The sequence below is a fragment of the Condylura cristata genome, unplaced genomic scaffold (genome assembly GCF_000260355.1).
Source record: "Condylura cristata isolate star-nosed mole 26May11 unplaced genomic scaffold, ConCri1.0 scaffold00031, whole genome shotgun sequence".
In the NCBI taxonomy this organism is placed as follows: domain Eukaryota; kingdom Metazoa; phylum Chordata; class Mammalia; order Eulipotyphla; family Talpidae; genus Condylura; species Condylura cristata.
Genome location: NW_004567132.1, coordinates 24,907,817 through 24,931,331, shown reverse-complemented (window position 1 = coordinate 24,931,331; position 23,515 = coordinate 24,907,817). Strand labels below are relative to the sequence as shown.

The window sequence follows — 23,515 nt, the reverse complement described above, 5'->3', positions numbered from 1 at the left end:
TTGTATGTATAAGTCAGCAGAATGTGCCAGATACTAAGTTTGTCATATTTTCTTGAATATTTGTAGACTTGGATTTTTATCCCTTTGGCGTGTCATAAGGACTGTCATTTAGTTCACACTGCACAAAGTAATTGTGTGGCACTCTAAGGTAAATGAAAGAGGTGGCTCAGGCAGAGGTAATCCTGTCTGTTCTGTGGTTGGAGGAGGTTCTGGAGCCAGTCACACTCTAACATACAATTACTAAAAACAATTGTAGAACAGTCATGACAGAATCCAAATGTTAAAATTAGTAATGGCTCCTTTCAAACCACAAAAAAGGATCAGAACTTTTAGCTGCATACTCATTGATGGAGTGATTTTAATATTCTTGGATATTTTTGTCCTTCATCTGGCTTCTTTTTTAAATCATGGGTTTTACAGTTGCAGGAAAAAATTACAAAAGGGAGTATGGGTTTTGTACATTTGGTATTGATATATCTTTTTGTGGAACTTGAACATGTTTGGTCAGTTCTTCCTTAGAAAAATGGGTAAGCTGTGCTCTCTAGTTGCTAGCATGGTTTAAAAACTGATCCTGTATACCTAAGTATTTGGGAAAGCAAGTCCTCTCATTTCCCTCCCTCACAATATCCTTTTCAAAATGTTGAGTCTTCTATATCATTTGTTCCTCCCTATAGCTTTTAGTTGTCTGGGATGGCTGAGGGGACTAACTTGGTAGGACCATACTGCAATACTGCAGAACTTACACTTGTCTTGATGTACTTATATTACCACTATTCCTGCCCTGTTTCTGAATTTTATATGTTCATATCCAAATTAATTTCCAAATTGACCTGTTTCTCTCTCTTCACAAAACCTTATTTTATATCCAGCTTCTGTCCCCGTCTGTCATTTATGCCATTTAAAATAAATACTGTCATGTTTTCATGTTGTCGCTTACCAGGAATTTCTGTATGCTTCTGTGGGTAAAAACAGAACAACAGAGCAAAAAAAACTAGAGAGACCTTAGCGACTGTCTGATTTTCTGAGTAAGGAAGGTGAACCCAAGAGTGGTTAAATAATTCACCTAGGAGCCTGCCGTTAATTCCTCTGTCTTTGTAGTTTATGGTCTTTGTGGTCCTTAAGCTGACATTCATTATCCTTAGCAGTCTATTATTTACCTTTCCAGCCTTATCTCTGAATGTTCCAGCACATAAATCCTTAGCTTCGGTATCCATTTACCGCACATGCCTGTGCTTTCCATTCATTCATTTATTCACTATATGTTGATCAAGTGATTATTATGAACCAGATATTGTTCAAGGGCCTGGTAAAGCAGGGAGCCAAAAGGTCCCTTTCATTTTCCTGACTTTTCCCTTGGTGGTCTTATATCCAGATTGACTTGTCTTTGGTCTGCTAGTATGTTCTCTATAAGGCCTGTTTTCTTCCCTATGCAGACCAAAGTGAATTTTCTCACTTCTGAATTACACTATTAAGTCGGTCTTTATGTTTTAATTTTTACCATTCATTCAATATTTTCTATTGCTGTGCGTATTGCTGCATTTAGAAATTAGACATTTTGCTTGATGGTAGTTCTTTTAGTGTCAACATAGTTATTTATGCACAGGCAATAATGTTGAGAGAAAATAAATTTAAAACCTTTTTGATGGACTTGTAACAAGATCTGCCTAAATGCTGGTAATTCCCAGATAGGATTTAATATAGCATAAAAATGTCATTTCTCTCAAATTATGTGTATATATCACAGATTTTCTTAAATAGCTGTATATTTGAGAATGACATTTTACTGCTATATGTTTTTATATATACAGACAAATGGAAAAGAAATTCCAATGGATTTTCCTAAAAGTTGATTTTCCTAAAAGTTTTCCAGTCAAGATGATTTTAGTTTGTATGGAAAAATAAATAATGTAGACTAGTCAGAAAAGGTGTTGGAGTGGTGAGGGTCAGAGGGACATGCTTTTCCAAATATTGACTTTGTTATAATCCTAGTGTAATACTGAAACCCTAGTATATTAAGTGTCATAAAACCCTAGTGTAATAAGTTGAAGTAGGCATAGAAATAGAGGAATTGAACAACACAGTCTGGAATTAGATTATATATTTATGCACAAACTTGCACACACATTTATTGTAAGAATGTCAGATGCTCATCTGTTAAGGCCTTAAAAAATACCACACTTTTTACTCAGCAGTTACTCTTGTGACAAACTGTTCTACATATATCATACTATCTTGCTTTTTGGTTTTTATGCGTAGGGGTATTTAATAAAACAAAACAGGAAACCTCTTGAATGTCCCAAATGCCAAAATATAGGATTTGCAGTTATGTCAGGTTATGCAATAAATTAGGATATTAATGGAACTAAAAAGAATCTCTCGACCTGGAAGAAAATGTCCATGATATATTGTTAAATGAACAACAGTAAATTACATGGTTATTTGTGTAATATAACCCTAGGTTAGTTTTAAGAAATGAAAAATTGTGAATATGTGTATACCTGATTTTATGCTCATGGGGTCAAAGGGTTGATTTGAGGCTCTTAACAGTAACTTTATGAAAGTATTAGAAATACAAGGAGCAATGAGAGGCAAATTTAAGCCACTGGTATATCTTGATGTTATTTGCTTGTTATTGTGCACATGTATTTTCATGATTTGAAAATATAAACTTTTAATAAGAAATGCATATATTTCTAATTTCTGGTACTGACAAAGTTCAGATCTATGTCTGTTACATTTGATTAGTCAGCTTAGAGGTTAGTCCCACTATCAAGTTGTGGCAAAAAATAGGACAACTTAGGTGGTAAATGAAAACATTTCTGTTACACCAGTATATCATCCGACAGTCCTGTTGATAAACAGTGCCTTAAATGTAAGGCAGGTGGTAACTGAGAAAGAGAAAGGTGGACACTACTCACAATTGTATCATATTTTTGTGTGCAGTTGCATGAAACCTGGAGAGTAAACAAAAAGTGAATTTTCAGTTTTACTTGAGCTCCTAAAAATCAGTTGCTTATAACTGGACTTAGATGATGACATAATTCGATTCACAAAGCAAAGGGAAATAACCTTCTCAGTGTTGTGTATGTCAAGGAATGGTGTTCAACAGGAAAGTAATACACCACATACTTTATTGTCCTAAGAGAAACTTTTTTTACTACTGAAATGTGGACTGATTGTTAGGGATGAGTATTTTGTACTACATTTCTTCTAATATGATGGCCTTTCTTATTTTGGTTAATAAACTACATTATGTTATAGTGTTAATAACTTTGTGTTAAAACTGTGAAAGGACTTGAAATAATACAAGTTATTGTATGCTACTTGTTTAAAAAAAAAACAAGCTTTTCACCTGAAATGTTAAATGCTTTTTATTTTCAAGATTCAATCTGGTCCACTAAAAATTTCTAGTGTATCAGAGGTAATGAAAGAATCTAAACAGCCTGCTTCACAACTCCAAAAACAAAAGAGAGACACTCCAGCTACTACAGGTACCCAAATTAAAAATCATTCTGTTAACATTTTAGTTAAATGAATTGTTTTAATGTATTTTTTACCCCTGATTAAGAGTCCCCATGAAGGACTCTTCTGGTCTTCAGCTCTCACCTTGTGGAACTGTCATGGTGACTTTTATCTGTGGCATTGACTGGCATAGGCATTTGGGCTTTATTGTGAGCAGTTACTGAGTGAAGGTAATGGAAAAATTGTCTTCCCTGAAGCAGCTTTTATGTATTCTTTCTTCTGACTCTTACTTTTCCCCCCTCTTTAGATTTTAAGATTTGTTCTCTTCCCTTCTTTTTTTTCCCTTCTGTCATCTCTTCACCAGACCTTCCTCCTTTTTTCTTTCTTAGTGATGATAGTATCTTGATCTGATATTATTCTGTAGCTGTTTTTGGCCAGTAGTCACACCCTAATTTACAGCACTTCACCTAATGCTAACCTGTTCAGTATACATTTGAACTTCTTTATTTGCCCTTGATTAAATCACTTTACTTTTATTCTGCAGATATTCACTGTCTACTTCACACCATACATTCTTCTAGGCATTGGGACTATAGCACTGAATGTAATATATATAACAAAAGTAATTACAAACTATAAAAGTTGTATAGTAAAATATAAATAGTAAAAGTAGATACAAGCTATGACTATTCTTTAGTGGGATGAAGAGAGGTAGTGTGTGTGTGTGTATAAATACACAAATAAAATGTAGTTGATATCAGATAGTGATAAATGTAGTGTGTAGTATGTTAAGAAAATTGAGTGTGTTAGGAAACTCATCTAGAAGTGTCAATTTAAGCAAAGACTTGAGAGAGATAAGGGATTAAGTCATGTAAAAAGCATTGGGGAACGCATTTCAGACAGAGAGATTAAATACAAAGACTTGCAGTATTCTAGCAAGGAGCAAGTGAACCTGGAGTACAGAGAGTAGAACAGTAGTAAATGAAGTCAGAAAGGGAACAGAAAGCCTAGTGTGGCTGTAGAACTACTACCAAAGTAGTTTGGGTTTATATTCTGAATGGAATAGGAAGGGAGGGTTTGAACCAGAGGTTTGATATTTGACTTGTATTTTAATCACTAGCTGTAGTGGAGAGTAGGTAAGGCTACAAGGTAGAGCAGAGGCCATTCAGTGGCCTTTATGGTGACCCAGCTTTATCTCAGGCAGTACCTTCAGTCTATTAAAATTTGCTTTCCCCCTTCTATTTCACTCATAGAAATGACTCATTTTCTCATGTCAACCCTTTTAAGTTCTGATTCTTTGTTTATAAGCTCTTGATTCTTTTAACCTTTAAGAATTACAGTCATGAAATAATTTTCTAAAAGCTGAGTTCTGCTCTTCATTAACTCACTGTCTTTACTGTGAACTGTTCTTGTTTAAAGTTGTCACCCTTTCTTGCTCACACCTCTTTTCTCTTCAAAGCGATTACGTATGTTCAGATCATTTCTTTTATCTACCTTCTTCACTATACTTTTTCCTTTGTTACTATCTTTCCATGTTTTGTAAGTCCTTCATATCTTTCTTTCTCATATATAGTGGTACCTGCAGAGTTGCCCAAGAATAGTGATGGTTAAAATGTATGTAGATGTTGACAAGACTCCTTTCTCTTATGCTTTCTCAGCCATGTCCATCTTGTGGGTTTGTGTATGCAGTAGACTGTACCCTTATCTACTTGTATGTTTGAATAGTGGAGTCATTTGCATTTGCACCTTTAAGGAGTATGACATAAAATAGGTAGTATGTAGTTGATTTCTTTGTATTGCTTTATTAACTTAGAAAGCCATCAATACCATGAGTAACATATTTATAGCACCTACAGAGGCAGCTCAAATTATTTCTGCATCAGGTGATACACTATCCGTCCCAGCCCCTGCGGTTCAACTTGAGGAACGTATAAAAACTGATCACCCTGAAATTGGTGAAGGAAAACCCAAGTCTACAGCTTCAGGTAGTTTAATTGTTTATGTATGTGGATTTGTAAGTTATATGTTTATCAAAATAATTCCATGCCAAGACAGCCCTTATATATATTATGAATAATCTTGAGAAAGAACAACAAAAATGGAGATGATACATGTTCTGACTTTGCGCTATATTAATTAAAACAATGTGGTATGACATAAAAGATGCCTGTAGACCAGTGGAACCAAATCAAGAGCTCAGAAATAACCAAAGCATATATGATCAACTAATATTTTACAAGATAGCTTGAGAATACTCAGTGGAGAAAGGATGGTCTCAATAAGTGGTGCTGGGATGATTGGATAGTTATATGTAAAAGAAGAAAACTGGAGCCACATTTTACTTCTCTTAGAAAAACTAACTGAACTGGATCAATACTTTAAGTACTGAGACATGAAACTCCTGGTAGAAACTATGTAACATATATTGGCTTTAAGTGTGCACACTTGGTTGGGGAATTTTTAAAATTTTCAAGTCTAAATATATCGTTGTGAACAGGGGATTAAAGTGCTGATTCTTTATTCCTTCATGTTGGAATCATTGACTGATGATGTGGTTTTATACTTGTCAGAAAAATGTCCTCAGTTGATAAAGCTGGCAAGTACAAACAGTGGTGTTTGTTTATACAGGTTTCCCCTGGTGTCCAAAAGTAGAATGTTCCTATTTGGTATGGTTTGATAGATGGTTTTTTGTTGTTGTTGGTTGTTTTGTTTTTTTTTTTTTTTTTGGCTCTGCGGACGCTATTATTATTTGTTTATATGGGGGAAAAATTGGCATTTCCAGAAACATCCTACTTGAGATAGGGGAAACCTGTATCCCTGTTAGCTGTTGAAATTCTGTATGCTGAAATTTGATTTCCTCTTATTTACTTTTGCTGCAAGAGGAAGCATCCTCAGCTTCTGTAAGGGAACGACCACCTGAAGAAGTTGCAGCACGCCTTGCACAACAGGAAAAGCAAGAACAAGTTAAAATTGAGTGTGGGTAAAAGGATGGCTTCTTGAGTGTTTCAGGTCACATCTATTGGTTGCTTTCTTCTTCAGTCATTCAACATAAATTTCCCACCTGTTAGCTAGTTGTGGTTTCTTTTGTTTCATTAGTAGCATTGCTCTGTTCACCACCTTCATTTTGTCATTTGTCCTCTTTTCATCTAAATTTCTTTACCCAGGTGACAAGGACTATTATTCCACAGTTGGTAAGAATTCTAAATAATACACACACTTTCTCCTTTTCGTTTTGTTATGGTTAATGCTAAAGATTATTTACTTTCTGGGGAACAGAAACTTTATGTTTTGGCAACTTTCCAGAGTCATAAATTTGTTGTGTTTCAGAATGGTTTACACTCTGGTTTATAGCCAGCCTTTCCTTCTAGTGCCTCACTTAGCTGACATGTTCCCCTCATTGCTGGTTTTCAGCAATTTCCTGTTAAGTTTATTAATGCTTTTTAAAAAGATACTAGATACCTAAAACTATACTTTCCTGTCTCAAGGCTCATAGAACTTTTTTTTTTTTAAGATTTACTTATTTATGTATACAGAGCTGGGATACAAGCCAGAGGTGCAGGGCAGTGAGAGGATTCACCAGAGGCAGAGTGGGAAGCAGAGCAGGTGGACTGAGAAGTACACTGCTGAGGGGAGCAGCGGGCGGGTCAGGAGAGGTCTGCCTACCATGTGGGTCACCTCCTGGGAAGGGTTCGAACTCTTGCTCTTGCTGAAGTGGCTTTAGCTTCTTAGTGCTGTGCTTTAACCCGCTGCACCACCAGAGACATATTTATTGTACTGTGTTACAGTATATTTATGTCTGTGGAGGTTGAAGCTATGTAGTTTTTTGCTGGGCTGAGAATATTTCTTTTAAATTCTTACAACAGTTCTTTATAGTTTTGTCTCTATCATTAATTTCTGTTTATCTTTCTGTCTTGAGTAGTTTCTGTTATTATGTGTTGGCCCAATCTGTGGATGCAAGTTTGTTAGAATTGTAAAAAGGGAAGAAGAGATCCAATGAGTATAGATACAGGGCATGCATTTGGCTACTTGGATTTTGTTTTTGTTGTATCCTTTGAGTTCTTGGCCATGTTATAAATAACTGAGGATATTGAATAAACGACTTCTAAATAAGTAGAATATTCTGTACTCTTTTTCTGAATCCTCCCTAAGTTAGAGTCACTGTTTTCTTTTATTCATTATTTTCTCTTTACCTTCTACCTTTCTCCTTGTATCATTTGGCTATCTTAGATTAATATGTTAATTAAAAATGGAGATGCTTGTTGCTTTAGCATGCTTCTTTTTTCTTTGTCAAGTCTTTTAAATTTTCATTTTGAGCAAAATGAAAATTACGGTTTTATCACTTCTTAATTTTCTATCAGACTTTACTTCAAAATGTGTATTATCAATATCAGTGTGTGTGTGTGTTGGTGGGGGTTGTGCATATGTGTATATATAATTTTTACCTGTAATCAAAACACAAAAAAATCACATCAAATTCAAAAGCTTCTTCACAGCAAAAGAAACAACAGAATGAAAAGGCACCCTAAAGAAATGGGAGAAAATATTTCCAAAACATTATCTGATAAGGGATTAATATTCAACACATATTTGGAACTGACACAAATTAACAGGAAAAAAAAAATCAGATAAATCCCAGGGAATTGAACTCTGAGGACTGCTGAGCTTTGTAGGTCTCTAAATTGGTTGCTGTTATTTGTGCTTAGATGTCTACCATCAACTCATGTGTGCCCTGGAGATCAGACACCATAATTTTTCTCCATAACCTATTTTTTTAATTATCTCCTATGTCTTCAGTTGAATTTCAATCTCACAATCATATATGGGTTATTATTAATTTTCTCCTGTCTGTGGTGCAGAGATACTGTGTTTAGTTTATCAGGTTCCATTTAGTTCATTTCTAACTTATGCTTCTTTTGCTCAAAATCACTTTTGTTTTCATCTCACCTTCCAGATGCTGTCTTCCTATTTTTGTCATTTGATACTTGAATAAATTAATATTCTCATTGACTTTCTTTGTTCAAATGACACTTTTCCATTTTAGTGTTGTATCTAAAATCGTCTCTTTCTTTACTCTTGAAGAAATGAGGTTTCTTTGACTCCTGAAATAACTTGCAGAAGTTTTTTTTTAATGGTTGCCTCTGCTGTTTCTTGAATCCTTTTGTAGAAAAGAATTCCTTTCCAAGCTTTTCTGTTTGCTTTTTTATTTTTGGCTCATCTTTTTCTTTCTGTTGTCTGCTGTTATCTCCTTATATCTCAGTCATACATATAAATTGAGGAGATGAAAATGGACATCTCTTCCCCCTGTGGATTTAAATCATTACTTAAAATGAAAAAATACCTGTGCTTTTGCTGAATTTATGTAGCCTTTTATAGGTAAGAGGGGCTATAATGTCCTAAGCTTTGTTCTTCCCATTTGAAGTGTATGCTAGCTATCTTTTAGCAATTTTCATTATAAAAAGACTCAATGCACTTTCTTTTGAAATAATTCAGATATACTTAAAAGTAAAAGTAGTATAATGAAGTCTCTTAAATCCGTCTCCCAGTGAATATTCTGTCATACTTTTAATTGAAACTTTGGTTCTCTTAATCTTAATGGATTTTCGCACTTTGGGGAAATGCAATGGCAGATACGGTAGGAAAAGAGGAAAGTTCTAAAATAAATAATTTGGGAGAAAGGATCTGTTTTTTAACTGTTTTCTTTCTTTTTTTCTTTCTTTAGCTCTAGTCAAGAGCTTAGAAGATGCTTTGAGCCAAACAGCTTCCATTACTGTGCAGGCCATTGCAGCTCAAAATGCTGCAGTCCAGGCCGTCAATGCACATTCCAACGTGCTGAAAGCAGCCATGGACAATACAGAGGTGAGCCAGGGAATGCTTTCACACGTGAGACTTTGAGACTGATTTCTTCTTCGTAGTATGACGTTTCTCTCACTAAGGATAGACAGTTTTTTCAAAAGCCAAAACAGGGAAGACTTTTAATGTTCTTTTCAGTGCATTTTGTTATCTTACAGTAGTGATCTGGTTCTAATTTACTTTCTTAGTTACTGAATATAGTTGTTGTTTGCTTTCTTATTTTTGGTTTTAAAACTATCAGCCATTTCCTTATATGAACTTTTAATTTTGAGATACCTTTAGATTGGCATACAGTTGTAGGAAATAATAGAAAACTGCACTCCAACCCTGCTACTTTCAATACTTGTGCTGATTATTTTCCTTCTCTTGACCACTTCAAAAATAAAGTGATTGCAAAAATTTAAAAATGTAATGCTGTTACTTAATTTCTTTTGTAATTGTTATTCATTATTTTAAAATGAGTGTAGATATATGAGTTTGTTTAGACAGTTAAAGTAAAATAAATATGTAAACTATAAATTTTAGGGATTAGGATCATGCATGATCTGTAGTTACTTTTCCACCATAATGCTGACTTTTAAAAAAATGTAAGCTTATTTCTTAGTTGTTTTGGTCCTAAGTACATACATTACAAAATAGTTAAATTAAACTGATAGAAACAGCAAAAAACTACACTCACTGAAGACTTAAAAGAACATTGTCTGAAAAAAAAATAAAATTTTGGTTAGGAAGACAGAAATCACTCAAAAGATATTTCATATGCTAGTTACATAGATACGGGCCGGGCTAGAAATTATATGATGCCAGAAAGTTGGGTTTGAACCCAAGTGGAATGTTATTTTTAGAAGGACACTGATTTTCCAACATTCTTGATACTTTAAGTCTCTCACCATTACTTTTACTTTGTGTTACGCTATATAAAAGGATACTTTCCTCTTCTTCGTGAACTCATAATGTATAATGTATGTGGATTAGATAACATGACATCCATTGCATTCAGGATTTTACAATTCAGAGTTGCCTTATAATAGTAGTTGACTGAGGACCTTCCTGGTGGTCCAAGGGCTTGGGTCGCAGCACTGTGAGGCCAGTCCCAGCTACTGTAGCACAAGTTTGAACCCCAGCCAGGTAGCTGACCACATACACAGCAGACCTCTCCTATCTTGCCTGATGCCCTCAGCAGTGTGTTTCAATTGATCTGCCTGTTTTGTTCCCCACTCTGTCTCTGGTGAATCCTCTTACTATTGCACACCTCTGGCCTGTCCCCCAGTCTTGTATACATAAATACATCTTTTAAAAAAAATACAGTGGTTGACGGATTAATGTTAGTGTTAGGCATTACAAAATAATCAGAAAACTGTATGAACACAAATTTACAACTGGTTTGAAATGAGCTTAAGTTAAAAATGGCTTCCAATCTCTGTTGCTTCTAGTAAACAAAGCTGCCAGTGCATATGGGCTTCATAATATATACTGAAGGTCTTTCTTAAAGCAGTGTTTAGGAACACTACTTTCAAAATAAAATAACCTGGTATCTGTTCTATGGAAAGTTTATTATTCTTAGATCTTGATAAACAAGAATTCCTTCAACAAATAAAAACATCTAAGTGAGACATTGCTTCTGACGAGCCTTCCTAAGAGGTAGGCCTGAGGTTGCAGGCACAACTACATGAAGAAGTTGCTCATTGGTTATCTGGGGCACTAAGATGGCAGTCATGTGTCTATGCAGAAGTGGGCAAAAGGAGGCCTTCAGTGATCTGGGTCCTTGTACCTCTCATCGTGTGGGCATCTTGCTGCTCTGAGGGTGATTCTGTGGAGGTGGGTTTCTTTTGGGTTGTTTGTGTCCTGTTAACTATGAGCCAGCTCTGCTCAAGAAGAGGCAATCATTCCAATGGTAGAATAAAAACACGTTGGATCTGCCTTAGACATTTTGAAGTAACACATGTTGATCATTCTTAGGAGGAGTAAGAATGCTACAAATGAATGAACGTTTTTCTACTTACGCTATGCTTTTAGTTAACAAGCCTACAATTAAAATTTTAAGCCTTGACATTTCTGCCCTCAGGCCTGCCTGCCTGTGTCTATGCAGACGTGTCTGTTAACAGACCTGTCCCTTTTAGGGATGGCTTTCACTGCTTGTGTTTGTGCAAGCATCACCTTCTCCCTTATTTCTATATAATAAAATAGATATATACATGTCTCCATCCAGGTGTATACACACACACACACACACACACATATATATTAATATAAAAAATAAAATTTTAAGCTTTGGTGTTTGAGAAAATCAATCAAACATTCATGAAGAATCTTTTTGCTTCACATTCCTCTTGAGGTTAATAAAAAATATAATCTTAGAAAATCCTTATCTACATTGAAACACAAACTTACAATTTTGGTGGGAGGGAATGATTGATGGGAGATGCTCATGGATTTCTTTTCTTTTTTTGAAGATTTAGTTATGCATACAAAACTGGGGTACAGGCTAGAGGTATAGGGGTGGTGAGGGATTCACCAGAGACAGAGTGGGGAGCAGAATAGGCGGACTGACGAAGTACACTGCTGAGGGAGCAGTGGGCGGGTCAGGAGAGGTCTGCCAGCCATGTGGGTCACCTCTGGGGTGGGGATTGAACTCATGCTGAAGTGGCTTTAGCTTCTTAGTGCTGCGCTTTAACCTGCTGCACCCCCGGGAGGGCCCTCATGCATTTCTTTTAGCCTACCACCAACATTAGATTAAGAACTTCTACTCTGGGACATAGTTTTATTGTGTATAGTTTTATATACTTTGTATCTGTTTATATATAATTTAATGTCACTTGTTTTTGCATTTGTAATGTTCTGACCTATAACAATAGCAATAACTCATGTTTATATAGTTAAAAATTTCATGTTTAGATTTCAGGAGAGAAGAAATCAGCTCAGTGGCGCTCAGTGGAGTGTGCATTGAAGGAACGCAGAAAGGCGGTAGATGAGGCTGCGGATGCTCTTCTCAAAGCCAAGTAATTACTCATGGATTTACAAATAATTAGGGCCTCCTGGTGTCTTTGTGGGATTTCTTTGTACTGTCTGTATAGGAAGAGGAGGAAGGAAAATCTTTTCCTGTTCTTTATCTATAATCAATCTCAGTATTAGGAGCACAAAGATTTAAAAAGGAGAGAGAATAAAATTAGATCAAAATAAATTTGGCAGAATCCCACATAAAGGATCTTGTCTGAAAGGCCCTTTTTGTTTGGAAATAGCTTAGGTGATATGTCTCCACAGATTTACTGAGGTTTCTGCCATTATTTCAAGTTTTTTTCTGGGATGATTTCACCAGTTTTATCAGAATCTCTTTACCTTAAATACCAAAGTAGTTAGTGTAGGTCTAGTTTATAGCAACCTTTGTATCAAACAAACTGATCACAAGATCAGCCCTGGTAATAGAAATCTACATTTGAGTAAAAGTTCTCATGGAATTGTTATTTTTCATTCAAAATTTTGCTGTCTTTTTTTTTTTTAATCATTACTGTAGAAAAGAAGGATTCCTCTAATAAAGCCAGCATACTTTTTTAGAGATGTGCATTGTTCATATTTACTAGATCAAGATTCTGGATTATGAGTTCTGTCTTTTGTAGTGGGTAAACTGTTGGCATATGACCTGTGAAATACTCTGAGTTATAAGGACTTCCTTAGACCCTGGTATTTGCTCAGGATGCTAGTTGGCATTCTTCCGGGCTTTTTCCGTTCCTTATGTCCTTTCACTGGCAAAGGAGTCAGCCAAGTCCTTGCAAATGCTGCCATTTATTGATTGCTGTCAAAGTGACAGATTTAGTACCAAGCACTTCGCATGAATTGCCTTTGTCCCTGTAGAAGGATGTGCCCCAAAGGACAGGCTGATCTAGAAGCTGAATCCAAGTCTGATTCCTGAGTCCTGGTTTTGAAGCCCATGTTTTCTATATACCAGATTGCACTTTTCTGGTTCATACTAATAAATTCACATCTGAACATGGTGTTTTGATTATTGGTGCGAACCTCTCTGCCTATGAAAAAACTTTAAGAGGTAAGAGAATTCACCAGAGACAGAGTAGGGAACAGAACGGAGGACTGACTAAATAAACTGCTTAGGGGAGCAGTGGGCAAGTCAGGAGAGGTCTGCCGTGCCATGTGGATCACCTTCCGAGCTGGGGGTCAAACTTGTGCTGCAGTGACTGTGATAGCTTCTTAGTTCTGTGCTTTAAACCCACTGTGCCACCAGGGCCCTAAATTTTTAAAATTGGATTTTTTTTCATAGACCTTTAAAGTTGTATATTGTGTTAATTTCAAGCTCTAATAAAGTTGGCAAAGATTAATACTAAATATTGTCTTTTTGGCTTCTAGAGAAGAGTTAGAAAAGATGAAAGGTGTAATTGAAAAGGCAAAGAAACAGGAAGTTGCTGGGGCCAAATCGCGTATATCTTCTGCTGAAGGAAAACTTCACAACATGATAGTTGACTTAGATAATGTGGTCAAAAAGGTATGTTTCTTAGGTCTTACACATTTTTCTTTTATTTTTAAATATAACCCTTTAATTAGAGGATTTTAAGAATTTATGAAAATAGGTTTTCTTCTATCTTCTCTCTCTTTTCCTGAATAAAGAATATTGTTTGTTACTAATTTTAAAAATTTACCTTGGAAACAAAATGAATTTTTTAGTATTAACGATACCTTTTGTAATAGGTAGTATTTTAAATGATGAATATTATTTCTTATGAAAACAACTATTTTTCTATAAATCTGTCTCTAGTGGTGTAATCTATGAGCTGTGTCCTGTGCCTCAAAGAAAAACTGACCACAACACAATACAATGGGAAAGGACTTGCCTGTGGTATCTGAGTAGAATTAGAAGGCGCAAAGGCAAGGCTTAGTGCCTGAATGGTTTGGTGCTTATTCATTTTAACCACATACCCCTTGTGTTTGTTCAGGTCCAGGCCGCTCAGTCTGATGCTAAGGTTGTATCCCATTACCACGAGCTGGTGGTCCAGGCCCGGGATGACTTTAAACGAGAACTGGACAGTATTACTCCAGAAGTTCTGCCAGGGTGGAAAGGGATGAGTAAGTGCAATTCAAGTGCTGATATTTTTTCCTAAGCTTTTCAACTACTGGTTAAATTTGCTTAGTTCCCTTAGTCCAAACTCTCAGAGACATTACAATGTTTTATTTCAGACATATTCATTACAGGTAATATACTTTGTGATAGTACTTCTATGATTTTAGTCAGTGGACATGATTTATTCCATAATCAATGATTCTATTCTGTTCTCTCTTACTCAGGAAAAAACCAAAGTTTGGAATCCAAACATTAGGTAGGATCTGAAAAGCGGTAGATACAGGTCTCTGAAGGTAGCAAGTTTGTATCACTGAAGCTGGGCTCAGTACTAGTACAGGAATATATCAGCATAATAACCAGCCAGGGAGATTTTTATGGCAAGAAGTGGAGTTAGGGGCCTCCCTAGTGGTACAAGGGGTTAAGCCTCAGTACTATGAAGCTGTCCTAAGCCACTGCAGCATGAGTTCAGTGCCTGACCCCCATGGCAAAGCAGACCTCTCCTATCTCGCCCGCTGCTCCCCTCAGCAGTGTATATCAGTAGATCTGCCTATTCTGCTCCCCACTCTGTCTCTAGTGAATCCTCTCATCCCCTGCACCTTTGGCTTACACACCCAGCTCTTATATGTGTAAATAAATAAAAATAAATCTTTATTAAAAAAAGAAATACTAAAAAAAGAAGTGGAGTTAGGCTGTCAAAGTTACTCAGGCATTTAGTCTTTTGAATGCATTTGATTTATTTTTGAGGAAGATAGCAGATTTTTGTCAAGGAAAAAAACGAAAGACTTAAAAGACAGGATAAAGTGGAGAAACACAATTCAGTCTGAAAACATTGACTCTTGTTTGCACTTTATTTAAACTGAGTAGCAAAGAAGCAAGGCTAGCAAAGAAGCAGTGTGATATTATCCGTGCATAGGCTAAGTTGATCCACATCTGGGCCATTTCCCTCATAAGATTTTCTCTAGGCTTGTGCTTCACTGAGGTTACAACTAAAAGAGTTGTAATCACCCTAGAGTGATTTTCCTTGACCATCTTACTCCACAAGTCACTCTGTCACTTAACGTTATTTTATCCTTTTGAAAGTCTTAGTCACTAGTTTGTGTTTGTTATAAAGCTCTGCCAACTAGATGTAGGCTCCTTGGCATAAATGTGACATTGATAGATAGTAAGGAGCCTAGGGTCACTGGCATAAAATCAAAGTTGAAAGGATAATAGAAGCTTTGCCTGTAGAGAGTTAGTTATGAGCACCAGCCCAAGAAATTTATTTGTACTAGGAATTTGCACTGTCATCTAAAATACTTGTCTTCCCACTCACTACACGATATCCTGCTGATTTTTCCATACCAACTTCTGAAGTTTTTAATGTTTTAAAATTCCTTTGCTGATTTTGAAAGTCCATTGTAAAACAAAACACTTAACCCTCAGAGGACATTCAGCAATGTCTAAAGATGTTTTGTTTGCCGTATTGGGAGTGACCTACTGGCCTCTAGTGGGCAGAGGCTACGGAGGCTGCTGCACATCCACAGTACACAAAATTAGCCTCTCCCAGCAGACTTAATCTGATTCAGAATGTCAGTAGTACCCAGGTTGAGAAACCTGCCTAGTACCAAGGTTTAAAAACTTGGCATTAAAGAAGTGTATGTATTACGTAGAAAGTCAAAAGTCCCCTGTAATGTAATCTCTGAAATTTTTTTTTTAAAAACAGCCTCTATTTAAATTCTTACTTTTAAGTAGACTATACATTCACATAATACAAAATTTGAAAGGCACAAATGGCTTCTGGTGACATTTTCCTTCCTGTCTTTCCCACAGCCACAGTTTTCCTCTTGTTCTTAAATGATTCCCTGTGTGTTTCTGGAGATGGTGTATTATTTCCTGATTATTCTAGCCCTGAGATCTCCTCACCTCTGAATTCAAAACTCAAATTTAAGACCTATAACAAACTCTGTAGTAATGGTTTGTTATCAAATATTTTGCTCTTGTTAAATGTTCTGATCCTATTCATTTCTCTAATATTTTTTCTGTACTCCATATCTAAGCACATCAAACATTAGTATTTATATCTAACACTATGTTCTAAGTGCTTCACATTTTTTTAAAAGATTTATCTATTTGTGCATACAGAACTGGGGTACAGGCCAGAGGTGCTGGGACAGTGAGAGGATTCACCAGAGACAGAGCGGGGAGCAGAACAGGCAGATCGACGAAGTACACTGCTGAGGGGAGCAGTGGGCCGGTCAGGAGAGGTCTGCCGCATGTGGATCTCCCCCGGGGCAGGTGGGGATTGAACTCATGTAGAGGTGGCTTTCAATTCTTCGTGCTGCACTTTAACCTGCTGCACCACCAGGGAGGGCCCATGCTTCATATTTTTAACGTGTTTATAACAACCCTATAAGGTTAAGGTGGTTTTTTATTATGTCCACTTTTTGATAAGATAACTGAGGGCACCGAGAGGTAGCTTGCCAAGAATGGGTTAGAACTGGGATTTCATTCTTAGCTACTAGTCTCACTGTTCTCGTTCTTGCTTTGTATTGGCAACGTAGCACCAACCCCTTGTGGACCCACCAGAGAAGTGATGTGCTCATAAGGAGAAAAGTTCACTTTTATATGACTGGAGTTTTAAGGAGGAATGCTAAGGGATAAAGAAGTCAGTTAAAAACTGCTAGAGTAACCTGAGGGAGACATGGCTTACCGTGTGTGTGTGCGTGTGTGTGTGTGTGTGCGTGCGCGCGCACGTGCGCGCACATGTGTACTTCAGGGGCACAGAATATGAAGGCTTGGAAAGGAACTTAACAGCAATCATTTATCAATGATTTGTTGAACTGTGGCTGTGTCCCATTCCATTCAGGAGGATAAGGTACTTGCAGGGTCAGTATTTCCAAGGGACATGCCTTTATTGCTTATAGACTAGTATACATTGATAACTCAGTTTGTGCCATTTTAAAACATATTATCTCTCATCTTGTCCAACTTTTACCAGTTTTTCCCTGCAGCGTAGGGACGGATTGTGATTTTTTGTTGTTGTTGTTGGATATCACATTAGTAGATTTTCAGAGCATTTTGGATGAAAAATCCAAGTATTAGTCTTTGAATTTGTTCAAGAGTCATAGTAAGGACATAAAGCTCATACTGAGTGGCAACAACTGGCTGCATTTCTCCTCTCGTGTCAGGTGTTCACACACTGGTGTGTGTGTTCCTGGTGGGGAGAATCATCCAAACTATTCAGAAAGTTATGTTTTTCTTACCCTGAAATTCGGCAAAGTTCTTGATTCTTGGTTTAATTTGCACAGGTTAAATGCAAATTTAATTTGCACACAATATGTACTCACTATTTTCCAGTTTCCACAGCAAAAAGATTAGTTTTGGGGTTTTTTTGTTTTTTATTTTTTGGTATTTGAATTGTTAGGAGAGGTATGGTACTGCAGAGTCAGAACTTAGCAAACTACTCTATCAACTAATGCAAACGGGATAAATGAGAGCTCTTCTGTGTAGAAATTGAGATTATGACTAAGCAGTAATAAAATGAGTCCTGGAAACCAAAACTGTTTTTAATATTGACAGCATGTATTTTCTAAAATGTTAGAATTTATATAATTTTATGATCCTTTTAAAATTTTAGGAAATAAATTATTTTGACTTCTAAAATTAAAATATCCTTTTTAAATTAATAGTTCTGATTCCTTGTTTTCTTTAGCTATTAAATGATCAGTAATTAAAATATGTACTTTTTTTTCAAACTTTTCTTCTTTTCTTTTGTAGGCATTTCTGACCTAGGTGAGTAAGTACAAGTGTTTTTATGGTTTAAAGCTTTTATTTTGATTCTTTAAAGACTGAAGTCTTTTTATTTTACCTATGATTCTGATACTAAATCATCTGTATAATATAAAGTAGAATTATGTTGCATGTGATAAATCTGATTTAGATATTTTTGGTATCTGTGTGCTCTTCAGGAACACAATGTTTCATTAAGTGATTGCATACCTTTAGGTGTAATTTTTTTTTTTTTTTAAGATTTATTTATTTATTCGTACAGAACTGGGGTACAGGCCAGAGATGCGGAGGGTGAGAGGATTCACCAGAGACAGAGCGGGAAGCAGAACAGGCAGATCGACTAAGCACACTGCTGAGGGGAGCAGTGGGCGGGCCAGGAGAGGTCTGCCACGCCATGTGGTCACCTCCGGGGCAGGCGGGAATCGAACTCATGCGGAAGCGGCTCTTTAGTTTCTTAGTGCAGTGCTTTAACCCGCTGCGCCACCAGGGAGGGCCCTAGGTGTGATATTTTTAAATTTTTATTTTATAAAATTTCAAACATTAACAAGCAGTACAAAAACTATAATGAGTCTCAGTGGACTATCACCCCAAATCAGCATTATTCGACACCTCGCCTATTTGTCTCATTTCTTCCCCCAGCGTATATTAAAGTGGACCCCAGACCTCACATCCTTTCACTTGTAAATACTTTCAGTATGTTTTCATAAAACATAATCACCATAACATTATTATATCGAAAACAATATTTCATTCATGTCATCAAATGTCTATTCCATGTTCAGATATCCCAATCATTTCATAGAATGAGTTTTTTTTTAAGGCTACATTTTAAAAGGATAAGTTTATTAGGAAAAGGAGAAAAAGACGTGGGCAAGAAATTTCTAGAATGAGTTTTTATAATAATTTTATTTAAATCACTGTCCAGAGGAGCTACATGTTAAACTTTGTCAGTAAATCTTTTCCCACTTTGGCTTTTACTTTCAGTTTATTGTACAGTTGAATAAACTGTATAGTATTTCCCACATTCTGTATTTTGGCATTAGAGCTACAATTCTTTTTTTTTTTTTTCCCATCTCAATTGTAATACCCGCGGGTTTCCAGAGCTACAATTCTTATGCTAAGCTGGCAGAACACTTTTGGAGCCTGAGATTTTGGGAAACACATGTTTTAAGCCTAAATCAGACTCTTTGGACATGAGTATTTTAATAAAGTTCTGATTGAATCTGGCGCTTCTGATGGGCAGCAGTGGTAGCACCCATCACTGTCCTAGATAATATCTGTTTAAGAGCAGGAGTAATTGAGAACAAAGTGGAGAGGAAGCACGGTGTTACATTGTGGTGGACTATCGGTGTTTTGGCGATGGTAACAGTACTTGAAGAGTGGGAAGTGGAAATCCTATAGTTGCAAAATAACAAAAAGCGATGTAAACCAATGTTACTTCAATACATTTTTTAATACATTTTTTTAAAAAGATTTATTTATTTGTGAGTACAGAACTGGGGTACAGGCCAGAGGAGCAGGGACAGTGAGAGAATTCACCAGAGACAGAATGGGGAGCAGAACAGGCAGAATGTCGAAGTACGCTGCTGAGGGGAGCAGCAGGTGGGTCAGGAGAGGTCTACCTCGCCATGTGGTCACCTCTGGGGCAAGCGGGGATCGAACTCATGCTGAAGTGGCTTTAGCTTCTTAGTGCGGTGCTTTAACCCGCTGCACCACCAGGGAAGGCCCCCCCCCTTTTTTTTTTTAATGCCATAAAAGGGCAAGAACAAAATCTCTTGTTAGGAAAAAGTTTGAGAGAATTTGAATTTAGGAAAAAGTACAATCATGATTATGTATGAAAGAAAATACAGATGTGATTATTTATGTAAACTTAATCTTTAGAGGCAACATTATGGTGAGCTGATAAAGCTGATTTAAAATTCAGATTGGAAGTAATAATTTGTGTTCCTGGAAAAGAACTGATTAAAAACTTTAAGGCCTTCCTAAATTGCTTTGTTTGGTATTGAAAACACTTTACTTGTTGGACACTAGCTATGGATTTCTCATTGCATTGGTAAATCTAAGTTTCTTTTCAAATTTTAGCTACTTTTTGCTGTTCTTTACATCTGTTTAAATTACAGTCAACTGTAGCAAGTTACCTCATTGATGGATAATTTTGGTGAAATCATTAACAATTTAATATGGCTTTCTATTTAGCCGGCAAGCTGTCTACAGATGATTTGAACTCCCTAATTGCTCATGCACATCGCCGCATTGATCAGCTAAACAAAGAGCTGGCAGAACAGAAAGCCAAAGAGAAGCAGCACATTGCATTAGCCTTGGAAAAACAAAAGCTGGAAGAAAAGCGTGCATTTGACTCTGCTGTGGCAAAAGCATTAGAACATCACAGAGGTGAAATACAGGCTGAACAGGATAAAAAGGTAAAAGAAATATAAATAACTGCCTAACTTTTAAAGTAGATTATACTTGATTACCTATTTCTAGAAATAATACTGTCGTTCACTGACTGTAGAATACTATATTTAAGTTATGCCTGTCTGCCTCTTGAGTGGAACTGTGGCTTTTACTTTTCTAGTTAGAACTTCTAAGGAAGAATTGGATTTAGCAGAATTCCTTTAAGTTGGCAAGTGTAGAGACAACAGTTAGCTGGTGTCTCCACTACCTGTTTTATCTTTAAGCAGGTAGTGTCCCCTAAAGCAGTGCTGAAAGAATCTATTAGATTCTGAATATATTTTTCTCTGTGAGTGTTATTAAGTGGTTGATGGTTAATAATGGATGAAATAGCCTGTGTGGTCTCTATGTGGGCCCATCAAATAGATCTCTGTAGAAGGATTTGAGAACATGAGCACTCATCCTGCCTTGTGTCCTTTTAGCAGCACACTTGGCCACTGCATCTTTGAAGCTCTTTATTCCTGAGGCTGCCATGACACCACACTCATCTACCCTTTCTCCCACTTTGCTGGCCCTTCTTTGGGTGCTTTCTTTGCTCAGTCTCAAATTCTGGCATGCCCTGGCTCTAGTTTGGAAATGTTTTTAATCCATCTCAACTCTTTCCAAGCGCTTGTATGTGTTCCTGTGTCTTTGAAGTTTTATGACTGAAACATTTGTATTGTTAGCACTGGGCTTTGGGTGTTACAGCAACTAAATTCCTAGCCTTTCGATCTGTAAAAGAACCTTGTTATTACCTTATTTCATATTGCTCAAGTTATTTTTTAAAAAACAAGTATCATAATTTGAAATATCTTTTTGCTTGCTTGTTTATGATCTGATCCCTCCATTGAAATATATGCCACATAAAACAAAAGGTTTCTTTCTTGAACACCATTGCATATAAGCACATAATAAGAACTTTACTGGCATAGAGCTAAAATAGGTATTATTCTTGACAAGAGAGAAAATGGAGATTGAGCATATAAATTAGGAGAATTATAAGGTCACATGGGATGATTATTCTGAAATGGTTTAATCTCAGTTCTTCATAGTTACATTTTCCCATGATCTGGAATGTGTTAGTTCTTCAAGGAGTGTATGATTTGGGAGTGCTTGTTTTATATGAGAGATACCCTGTGAGTGAAACATGGATGTTGGGGCTAGAGATAGATCATTGTTTAAAATCTGATTTTTTGGCCACAGTTGTGTGACTTTGTTTAAGATTCCTTCCAATGTCCAGCTTTCTGATTCACATACAAAGTATATGTGAATTTGCTCAGTGTATCACAGGGGTTCAGGTCTTGGAAACTTAAATCATTGCTACTAGCCTCTCTTTTCCTAAAGACATATAGGGAATTGAGAACTAAGCATTACTATGTTTACAATTGCAGGTAGAAGAAGTTAGAGATGCCATGGAGAATGAAATGAGGACTCAGCTTCGCCGACAGGCTGCTGCTCACACTGATCACTTACGAGATGTCCTTCGGGTACAAGAACAGGAACTGAAATATGAATTTGAGCAGGTAAGGACCGGTTGTAAAGCATCAACTCCCCTGCAACTTCCTTTTCTTCTTTATATTACTCTCCTTCCCTTTCATGTACTTTCTCATCCTCTATGCAGAGAACTAGAAAAGTGGACAAAGATTTCTAATTGTTCTTGGCCTTGTGAAGTAAGGCTTTTGTATATCTACAGCCTGCTCTTTAGGTAAAAGTGGAGTTGAACAGATGTACTTTGTATATATTTCCTGGTCATTTTGAGCCTTTAAAACTTGCAGAGCTTTTTAGAAATGTAGATAATACATTTTAGAAATGTAGATACAGGGGTTTTAGAAATGTAGATAATACTTGACATGTATGTCCTGTGCTTTTTCCCCACAAACTTTTGTGAATGATGGGGTAGTGCTCAGATTTTTTAATCTGAGAAAACTACCAGGGTAGCTAAGTTTGGGAATCACAACAGATCATTAAGGATATCACTAGCCATACTTAGTTTCTACTCAACGAATCATGTATAATAATATTAATTTACTATTTTGTCTTATAAGAAGGAAGTGAGATTCTCCAAGAGAGAAAATCTTCCTGAAAATTGAAATTTATGTCAATATGAAAAGGTATTTTAAATTCTATTCGATGGGTAATTTCTGATAAAAATGGCACTCAGTTGGTTTGTGCACATACATTCTGAGTTTTCTCCATAAGTTTGTAAGACATCCTCACTGATTATATTGTACCTTGTTGAACGCACAGCATAGAGGTCAGATAGGATAAGCTTTTAAATAGAGGAGTCGATTTACTATGCTAGGTGACAAAACAGTTAATTGCTTTACTTTTATAAAGTATCTTGCTTTAATAGCTTGCTTGTCTTCCTGGCTTGTTTTCTCTAATATTAGCTTTCTTCAATAAATCTGTAGAAAATTACACATCAAAAGTAGGAGTTAGGAAGTTTTTGAAACCTTGTATGCTAATGTAGGAGTTAGGAAGTTTTTGAAACCTTGTATGCTAATGTAGGAGTTTCATTACAACTGTTTTGAGATTTTTAAATGCCTTCTTTTTCTAGAAGAAGGAGTAACTAGGAGACTCAAGTGTTGCAGTAAGTGATAGACATTAAGGTAGCATCAACTTTTTTTTCTGTATACTATTTATATTTTATTTCAGGACTTATCTGAGAAACTTGCTGAACAAGAATTACAGTTTCGTCGACTCAGTCAAGAGCAAGTTGACAACTTTACTCTGGATATAAACACTGCTTATGCCAGACTGAGAGGAATTGAACAGGCTGTTCAAAGTGAGAAAATGACTTATAATTTTTAGTCCAACTTCTTAGAATAGTTCCTTGTTAGGATAATGGGATATATGCATTGAAGATACTGAAGTCCCTCTACTTAAATTTATTTCCTAGAAAATTAGATCCAGATTTGATAAGTATGGGATACAGAGTTG

General features: G+C 36.3%; 1 protein-coding gene across 8 annotated transcripts in view; it reads left to right on the top strand.

Annotated features, from left to right (window-relative positions):
• Nucleotides 1–23,515, top strand: part of IMMT (inner membrane protein, mitochondrial) — a 33,440-nt gene that overhangs the window by 7,984 nt on the left and 1,941 nt on the right. Inside the window, exons 4-14 of one of the 8 annotated variants that reach the window (XM_012731505.1) lie at nt 3,383–3,491; nt 5,319–5,447; nt 6,343–6,438; nt 9,182–9,318; nt 12,208–12,311; nt 13,669–13,804; nt 14,253–14,382; nt 18,134–18,148; nt 20,342–20,565; nt 21,967–22,098; nt 23,231–23,360. In XM_012731505.1, coding sequence (XP_012586959.1) covers nt 3,383–3,491; nt 5,319–5,447; nt 6,343–6,438; nt 9,182–9,318; nt 12,208–12,311; nt 13,669–13,804; nt 14,253–14,382; nt 18,134–18,148; nt 20,342–20,565; nt 21,967–22,098; nt 23,231–23,360 — 1,342 coding nt within the window. Of the gene's footprint in view, nt 1–3,382; nt 3,492–5,309; nt 5,448–6,342; nt 6,439–9,181; nt 9,319–12,207; nt 12,312–13,668; nt 13,805–14,252; nt 14,383–18,133; nt 18,149–20,341; nt 20,566–21,966; nt 22,099–23,230; nt 23,361–23,515 lie in introns of all 8 variants that reach the window. The other 7 variants (XM_004691601.2, XM_004691602.2, XM_012731506.1 and 4 more) reach the window with 7 other exon arrangements.